General features: G+C 23.8%; 1 protein-coding gene across 1 annotated transcript; it reads left to right on the forward strand.

Moving 5' to 3' along the window:
* Window positions 1-5,568: 5,568 nt before the first annotated feature.
* On the forward strand, window positions 5,569-9,034 carry LOC107495747 (probable WRKY transcription factor 7). Its single transcript, XM_016116908.3, has 4 exons — window positions 5,569-5,921; window positions 6,604-7,076; window positions 8,177-8,302; window positions 8,612-9,034. Exons 1-4 carry the CDS (start codon window positions 5,592-5,594, stop codon window positions 8,775-8,777), a joined length of 1,095 nt encoding a protein of 364 aa, XP_015972394.1. The 5' UTR covers window positions 5,569-5,591; the 3' UTR covers window positions 8,778-9,034.
* The last annotated feature ends 986 nt before the right edge of the window (window positions 9,035-10,020 follow it).

Consider the following 10,020-nt stretch of genomic DNA (forward strand, 5'->3'; position numbering starts at 1 on the left):
TTTAGTATTAATTAGTATAATTTTTAGTAAAATTTGCATTAATTAGGTTTAAATAAATTTATTTTTTAACATATAACTTTATCCAGGTGAATATAGGAACTATTTGTAAACAAGAAATTTAAATATGACCATCGTGAATGTGAGTTTAAAATTTAAATGTACAAGAAATTTTCACCACTTAAGAAATTACAATAAAAAGAAAAGGATATAATAAAAACCTTGTAACGAGCTTATAAATTCTTTAAGAACATAAAATTAAGACAGACTTTTTTTTAAAAAAAATTATTATAAACTTATAGATTTCTAAATAAAAATACTAAAAAAAGTCTCTAAAAATTACAACGCTTACATGTTTATTTATACTTTCTTTTATCTTTTTTCAATTTTCTATCTTATTTTGATATATACTTATAAGTTCACTATTGCAGTTTTTTAGAGACATGTAAGTCTATCACAAAATTTTCTTAAAGAATTTATTTGGTAACTTTTTTTTAAAAAAATTATAAATCTATTACAATATTTTTAAGCCTGAATACTCTATTTGATTCCTAATAATTACCTCGAAAAGATTACGAAGTTCTTGATAAAAAAATATCCAATTCAACCTCTGATTTTTTTTAGGACTGATCAGTCTCTTTACAGAAAAAATATTAATTTTTTTACTTAATCAATCCTATAAAAATAAAATTCAAAAATTAAATAAAATATTTTTTTTTATCAAAAATTTTGTTATCTATTTAAGTAATTGTCAAAAACTATATAAATTTTTTCTCTACTTTTAACACTGAATTATCTTATCACTGACTTGAAAAGTCAACACGCTTAGGACAATTAAGTTACCTATACGAAATTTATTTGAAATTACTCAAACGAGGCTAATTAATTTGTTGATAGTCCTTGGTACCTTATTTGGTGATAAAATTACTCGTTTCAAACTTTCAATGAATCAGAAAAATCTCATATATTATAATGTTGTTAAACTTATCTTAAAGAATATAATTAACTTTTTGAAAGTCATAGTCTAATCTACATTTATGAGATAAGATTATTCAACTATAATTCCAAAACATAGGTAATTGGTCCCCTCTACCAAATCAAGTATAGTAGTAAAATTCAACAAGCTAAGTCAACACTCAAACCAAACAAACAATCCTAAAGTGTTAGAAAAATTTTCTGAACCAGGAAAAGTTTGAAATACATAAAAAAGGGTCACTTCTAAAATAAATTAAAGTACTCTTTCAAAATTTAAAAACAGAATTTATCATTTTTATTTGCTGAGAGACAATTTTTTTTTTTCGTATTTCTTTATAGGCAACATTAGGATTTGATTCACTAAAAAAAAGTTGGGTAAAAAAGTAAATAAAAATAAAAACAAAGATTCATTCAAAGCGTATTATTTTATATTCAGTGGATTTTGTAATATAAGAAAAAATGATCAAAATCTTCTAAAATAAATAAATGAGTAAAGTGGTAAAGATTTCCAAAATAGTCCATCGTTGACTTCCTAATTGACTGACCCTATCTTATGTTTCACACGTGTAATAATAATTATTATAACTATAATTACTATTTGTTACCCTTTATTATTTCTTGCTTAATGCTTATTATTACTAATATATATATATTCATTCTGCAATTCAACATTCACTTCGTGCTTTCTCTTATATCCATAATCATAAATTTCCCAAACTTATACGATTATTGGAGTTGCATAATCACAAAGTCACAACAACACAGCAATGCAAGATTATTGTAGGTATTATATATTTATCGAATTTAACTATTATTGTATGTTAAGTCTTTTTAATTTCGTCAATAATTTTGAGTTCTGGCATATCTTAGTCTTATTCTCTTATTGTCTTGTCTAATCTGCATATCTTGAGTATTTAAATTTTCAGTTTGGTAATTACAATCATAATTTGAACAAAAGTTATCAAGGGAAAATAAATGTTTATATATGCCCAAAAATATATATAATTTATGAAAATAACTATTCGTGAGTCTTCACTTATTTAATAATATGTTTTGAAATTACCTCTAGAAAATAGGCGGATAGCGGCCAAAAACTAATCTATAATAAAACCTTATTTATTTATTACTTAGAATTTGAGTAAGAGATTTTATTTGTGCTTATTTAACTATTTATCATAATTTAAAAGTAGATATAAGAATTTGCTTTTATTTAGTTTTAAAGAATTATCTTTGATTTTTGTGTTGAAGATACCAAAGCACAAAAGGTTTATGGGGTAATTTATTTACGGAAGAACTATTGTATTTTACATATAAAAAGTGTTTACAAAACAAAGGAGTGGATTAATCAAATTTTCTGAGTATAGTTGGATTAGTCAAATTTTTAGTGATATAAATTATTCAATCATTATAAAAAAAATAAATATATTTTATCCTTATTAAAATTAGTTATTTCAGTAGATTTTGTTATGGTCATTATTTGTAAAATATTGCATTTAAACGTATTTTTTTACAGCAATTAGTTATAAAATTTTGTTCAAAAGTATTTTTGAAGGTAATTAATTATCAAAACTCAAAAAAATTAATTAACATATTCTTGTATGTCTATCAATAATTGTGAAAAAAAAATTATTTTGATTTTTTTATTTATAGTAGCTATATTAATGACTAAAGATATATGTCAATAGAAAATATTATAATTTTTTTAACAGTTATTCACAGTCAAATGACATAGTCTTTTCATACTCACTTAATAATCTTTTATTATTATATTCTGTTTATTTCGAAACTAAGTCTTTTATTCCACCTTGTTTGGTGTTGAATTTTCTTGTCTTTACCAAAAAAAACAAAAAGGATAAAGCCACAAAAGCCAAAGGAAGTTACGTTTTTCTTCAATTTCTTTTTTCTTTTCTTCTTTACAATTTTTCTTTTTCTTTTAATTTTCTTAAAATATCCCTTTAAACTTTTTAAAGTCTTAAAATCGATTATAAATTGTTATCTTAAAAGGCGTGGAAACAAAAATAAAAAATGAAAAGTAAAAAAGAGATTCTGAAAATGTAGATTGATGCAAATTAAAGAAAGGAAACATCGTGTTTTGGAAGATGCCTTTAAAAATATATCAAAGTGAATTTTAATTTCATGTTTATGTCTAATGCTTTCTTTATCTTGTCCTATATATTAGTAAGTGTATGTTTAAAATTAAAGCATATTCATTCCCTCCAAAAGTAGAATACAAAATAATGAAAAGAAAAGAAAAGAAAAGAAAAACAGACACTTGGCACATGCTTTCAAAAATCAAATATTTTTAGTGGTTGTGAAAGTTTGGAGTAATTTGGATGGTGAAAATTTAGGTACAGTTAACTTTACGTAAAGTTGATAACTGAGAGTCATTAGATAATTTAATTGATTTGACTAAATTTTTATCTAATAACTCTCAATTATCAATTTTACGTAAAATCGGCTGTTCCTTCTACCAATTTTGATAAGAGAGGTTGCTTTATACATAGTGACACTAAATAGTTAAGGTATATAATATTATTATATTTTTTCTTATTGTTTGAATTTTCTTCTCTGTTAGGTAGAAAAACATACATAGTTAAAATCAAATGCTATTCATATCCGTTTAAGTAGAGTTATATATACTATTTATATTCTTTTCTATAAGATGTATATTTTACTAGTCTAACTGTTAAATTATAATAACATATAATAAAGATCATGCATTTATGTCATGTTTGCGAAATTGAATATAGTAAGCATGTAATTGAGGAACAATTTATTTATCTATTTATATTTTGGAATTGAAATATATATAAAACTAAGAAATTCTATAAAATAAAGAATAGACATAAAAAGAAACATATCATATTATATAAGAAAAAATTCAAGATTTGGCTATTGGTTGAATTTTACTATTGTTAAAAATTCTATACTTGGTTAAAATGAATAACAAATACATATCAAAATTTTATGAAATCATTTTCATCACAAGTCCTAAAAAAGCTTGAACATTCTAAAATTTCAAGTGGTTTGTGGGTCCCACTTAAGACTCCAAAACTTGTATTGCATGAAAAGAAGTAAATGGTCAACTATATCTATCTCTCTCTCATTATAATTTTTTTTTTTTTCAAAAGAAAAAATTTCAATCCAACGGCTAATTAATCACTACCTTTTGACTTTTTTAACTCTATCTGAATCCCGTTGTAGTGGACCCCACCTAAAAGAGAAGGGTCTTCATCCTACTAAGATTGTGCCACGTGTACTTCATCAATTGGAAGATGAGTTTGACCCTTTTGCATCAATGAGACTTTCTCTTTGACCAAATTTGCCATGCATCTCGTTCTATTTTTAATTTTTTATTTTGATTATTGGGTATCATAAAAAATTAAAAACATATATTTTTTTGTAAAAATTTAATACAGTCAATTTCACATGAAGTTGATATCCAAGAACTATTAAATAATTTAACTGATTTAACTAAATTTTTATTTAATGTATCTCAATTATCAACTTCACGTGAAGTCGACTGCACATAAATTTTTACCTTTTTTTTATCTCTTCAAACAAGTAAAACATAGCAATATAGCATCATCACCATGCATTGTTAAACAAAGGATTATATTATAATAGTTTATTTTTTTATTTATATTTTGCATCCTTTTTTAAAGGTATTTGAAAAGATATGGCTGTGGTCCTGTGGAACCTGGATTTAAAAAATAAAAATATTCAATGGAAAATTTCTTATGATAGTAAATGCTTCATTTATATTTGCTTTGAAATTTCTCGTTGATTTTTCATAATCTTTAATTGTACTATAATTATAATGCTAATATTGTAATCTGATCCGTACGTACCTTGAAAAAACTATATATTTAGTGTTCTTATGTCAACATAATATAATTATTAACTAGTAGTGAAAAATACTTATATACTATTATTTAATCAAATATTGTACTTATACAACTTTCAAGATATATTTATTGAGCTAAAGAATTTTACTAATTTAATTCATATATATTATATTAAGATTCGATAAAACATATAAAGTTAGAAGAAATATAGGAACTAATAATTTTTAAATGATCAATATTAGTTAAATGTTTTATGGTAAAATTTTCAAACATTATTTATTATTTTTTTTTTGGAATATTTGAGGTTTAGGATTTAAAATTTGAGATTTATTATTTAGAATTTAAAATGTAGGATTGAAAAAATTTGAATTGAATGATATTAATTGAAATAAAAAACTCTTTATTTAAACTCATAAAGTTAATAACTTTACTATATTTGACCATAAATAATTACTTATTAGAAAGAAATGATTATATTATTATTATACATTGAAATTATAAACAACTTAATTAAATCCTTATAAATATGTGAAGCATTTTTCTTTGACTAAAACTACCACCTTTTATCTTCTTCGTCTACATTTCTGTTTTTCTCCTACCTTCTTAAGAAACCAAAAAGATTCAACCTCACTATTCTAAATAAATAAATATATAAATAAAGAATTATTTAGTTCATATGTATATGTATATGTATATATATATATATATATAAGTCCATAGTAACTTTTGTTAACGGTGGTATTTTGTTAATTAAGCTTATTATTTATTATTATGGCTGTGGAGTTTATAACCGGTTATGATCGTGGTGGTGATGGTGATCATAGTTTTGTCGGTAACAACGACGCGACGACGGCGGCAACAGTGGGAGAAGCAGCTTGTGGTGGCATTCAGCGTGTTGAGAAGCTCATGGACATGATTTCAGAACAAAAACATGAAGAAAATGATGATTATTCATCACTTGAAAAAGAAGAATTTGCAGGTGTTGTTGTTTCAATTCTTGACAACAACAAACCAAGAACAAGATTATTGGGCCATGCTCGTTTCAGAAGAGCTCCATCAACAACTACTCTTCTTCCTAATAATCTTCAATTGCAGCAAATGGTAACTTTTTTTTTTCCTCTTTCTATTCTATAAATTCCACGCCTTAAAATTAACCACTAAAATTAGTCATTAGTATAAAATACATGCTTGAATATAAATATACTATAATAATAAATTAATCCATAAATATATTTATACACAAATATATTTGTGACTGATTTTAATATACAAATAGCATTTCTCTTCGTTTATAAGTAGTATTAACTATTAGGTATACTATATTATTATTTATTAAATTTTCTTTTATCTTCACCTCAAACTAAATATTAGTATTAGAGATTTTTTTGTAATTTACTTTTTTTCTCTTGTATATTTGCTGAGAATAATTTAGATAAATTAAGGATACATTTTTAGATTATTTATTTTAATGAAAAAAATTTTATCAGCAGTTAACCAAAAATATTTAAATTGTCAGACTAAAAAATTAGATTGATCTGATAGTTAAAAATACTAATTAAAATTCTACTGGCCTTAGTAAATTTTAATATAATGATAGGATTTAGTAAGGGGAAAAGCAAAATTTATTTACATATTCAAAATTTTAAAATTATGAATCCACAAATTTATGTTAACTTATCCACTTATAATAGAGTATAATTTATTGTTATTGTAGTAGTATATTATTTTTTAAAAAATAATAATTGTCAAATGAAACTTATCTTCATGTTGTTTCTTTTTTTAGGATCATGAAAAAGAAACAATCAATGCAACAAGATTTTTTGAATTATCCAAAGAAAAAGATGGTTTTTCTCCACAACAAAGAAGTAAGGAGGAGCAAGTTTCTTCTTCTGCTTTCAAGCTTTATTGTCCTACATCAATTCTACCTCCTCTGCCTCAAAGGAAGAGCAATAATTACCATGATTACCCTTCAAGATTTTCCCATAATCAAAAGAACAATAATGTTGAAGCAAACAATGGCTCTTCTACAAGCATTGACTTTTCTACAACAAACTCTTATACTTACTTGTCAACGTTGACTAATAATATTGATGATGATCATAGCTTGCAAATTCAAAGGGTGTCACTTAATAAGGGTTCTTCTTCTTATATGCAAAAACCACCCTTATCCAATTCATCTTTGAATAAGAGGAAGTGCAATTCATTGGATAATAATGTTCAATCCTCCTCTTCAAAGTGCCATTGCTATAAGAAAAGGTAATATTACTGCTACACTGCTACTATATAAATATACATGTAAATATTTAGGATTTTTTTCAGAAATTAAATAAAAAAATTTATATTTCTCCAAACACCATTTTCGAGCTTTAATTCCCCAAATACGATTTTTTTTTAGAGCAAGTTTGCCGTATCCCACAAACTCTATAAAAAATTTTTCGATGGTGCGACAAACTTGCTCTAAACAAAAAAAAAAAAAGGTTCGTATTTAGAGAATTAAAGTTCGAAAATGGTGTTTAGGGAAATATAAATTTTTTTTATTTCTGAAAAAAATCCTAAATATTTACATGCATTTATAATTTTCTTTTATTTGAAGCTAATTATTATTTATATTTTATTAATTACTAGCTTGCTTGTTTCAACTTTTGAAAGAAAACAAAATTATAACTTAAGCTTGAATTTTCATATACATTTAAAAATAATAAAATTAAACTTTTTTTTTATTTGAAACTTACTCCTTTTAACTTTCAAAAAAGTTGGAAAAATGGACCATATATATAGTTTCTTTAAATTAAGAAATGACAATATGTATATTAGAATAATGTAAAATAACATGTAATAAAAGAAATAGAAAAGAGATGAATAAGGGAGAAAGAATACTGATTATTATTAATACACCATAGAAAAGTGAAATTGATTTTGAAAAAATGTTGGAGGATCATTAAATTTATTATTTTTGTTCATTATTTTTAGTTATTAATTCAAATTTTTTAATTTTAATTCAACAGTATATTTTAATCTACATTTTTAAATTTTGATAGTTAATTGATGATAAAAATAATAAATTTTTATCATTCTAGTATTTCTTTTTATTTTAATTTGTTGTAGATGTGTCTAAATTAGAATGTCCTAAATTCATAGCTGTAATCATTAGCATTTCATATCCTTAATTATATAACAAGGTGAAAATTCATGTATACTCGATTTCACGTGTGAAGTTGATAGTTGAGAGTTATTAGATGAAAATTTAGTCAAATCAGTCATCTAATGATTTTCCATTATAAATTTCACGTGAAGTCGACTGTATCTGAATTTCTACCATATAACAATTAAACATTGAATTAATGACGATGATGCAGGAAATCGAAGTTGAAGAGAGTGATTAGAGTGGCAGCAATTAGTTCAAAGACTGCTGATATTCCATCAGATGATTTCTCTGGGAGAAAATATGGTCAGAAACCTATTAAGGGCTCTCCTCACCCTAGGTACTTATTATGTTAGCTAAATTTTTATATATTTTTATTACCAAATTTTTTTGAAAAAATAAATTATCATTTATATTCATGAAAGATACAGACGCTAACAAATGTATTTATATAAGAATAAAACGATAATCGTAATATCCAAGTATTCTTGGCATACGAAAGTCATCTTTTATAGTTATAATTGTCGTTTTATTTTTATATAAGTACAGTTATCAACGTCAAAATCTTTCATAAATACAAATGATAATTTATTTATTTTTGAAAATATCACAACGGATTTAATTTGTTTTTGGAAAATTATATTTTCAGAGGTTATTACAAATGTTCGAGCGTGAGAGGATGCCCTGCACGTAAACACGTGGAGCGTGCCGTAGACGATCCAAACATGCTTGTTGTAACTTATGAAGGAGAACACAATCATACATTAACACATGATGATTATGCTAATGATGCTGTTATCCTCCAATCATCTTAATTAGTATATGTTAAGAAGTCTAGATAAGCTTATCTTGAATTAGTAATAGTTTATAATTAAATTTATATAAATTATATATATATAGCTTAAGAAAGAATCAGTTATATTTTCCAAAGTATAGTAGTAGTGGTGTATGTATAGTAATCTTTCACAAGTCTTCTTGGAATATTGTAATTTTTACTGCAATTACCTTTTTTATTCGTCAACAATCTGACTTACTAGAGGCCATACTAATGTGTTTATAGGAATTTTTTTTATGGGTTGCCTTTTTTTTATATATATATTTTGAAATTTGTTGAAATATAGTATATATTTAGTTGGAAATATATTGTTGAAACACTATATATGTTGAATTTTTCTATACAACGTTCACCACATTTAAGAGTTAAATCCTCTTAAAAGATTGTTATCTAGATGCTTCTAACTTCAAACTTCAAGGTAATAATTTTGATAAGATACATATATAATAATTAAATATTTACTATGTTTATTTAAATTATTTTTTATAAATTTAATATTAATAATAATTAATTATAATAAGAGTACATAATATATGTATTTAGTTATATTAACATTATATAATAGAATAAAATTATTATTAAAAAATATTTTATAATAAATTTTACGTATAGAATATACTCTTATTATAATTAATTATTAAAATAACATACTATTTTTATCTAAAGTTATAGATTTTGTCCATAATTTACTTAAAATTCACTCTTAAATAATTTCAGAATTCTGAGTGAATTTGAAAAGGATGCAAAAAGCCAAAGGTCAAAGGGGTTGGAAAATAATGTTGTCTTGTTTTCAATTTGTCTAAGTTTGGAATATTACAAGGATAAGGATGAAGCCAAAGAAGGATATATACGTCAATTTTTGGCAACCCTTAACACAGATTTTGTTGACTTTTAAATTGACCTACGTAGCATAACAAACGAAAAATGACGAGAATAATTGGAAGAGAAATTTTTTGAGCCAACTATTTTTGTTATTTTTGTTTATTATTTAGTTATTATATTAAATTATTTTTAATAAATAAATTATTTATTTATGTATGTGTAAATTTTGAAAAATGAGTGTAAACTGTATTAATTTATATGTGTAAATTATATGTATTTTGTGTAAAAAATGTACGTAAATATGAGTGTAAACTATTGTTTGGTAAGTGTTGGCAAAAAATAATAATATTTATTGGTCATATAACATTGCTCATATCTTAATTAAATTGATCTTTCAAAAA

This window comes from Arachis duranensis, chromosome 6 (assembly GCF_000817695.3).
Source record: "Arachis duranensis cultivar V14167 chromosome 6, aradu.V14167.gnm2.J7QH, whole genome shotgun sequence".
Classification (NCBI taxonomy): domain Eukaryota; kingdom Viridiplantae; phylum Streptophyta; class Magnoliopsida; order Fabales; family Fabaceae; genus Arachis; species Arachis duranensis.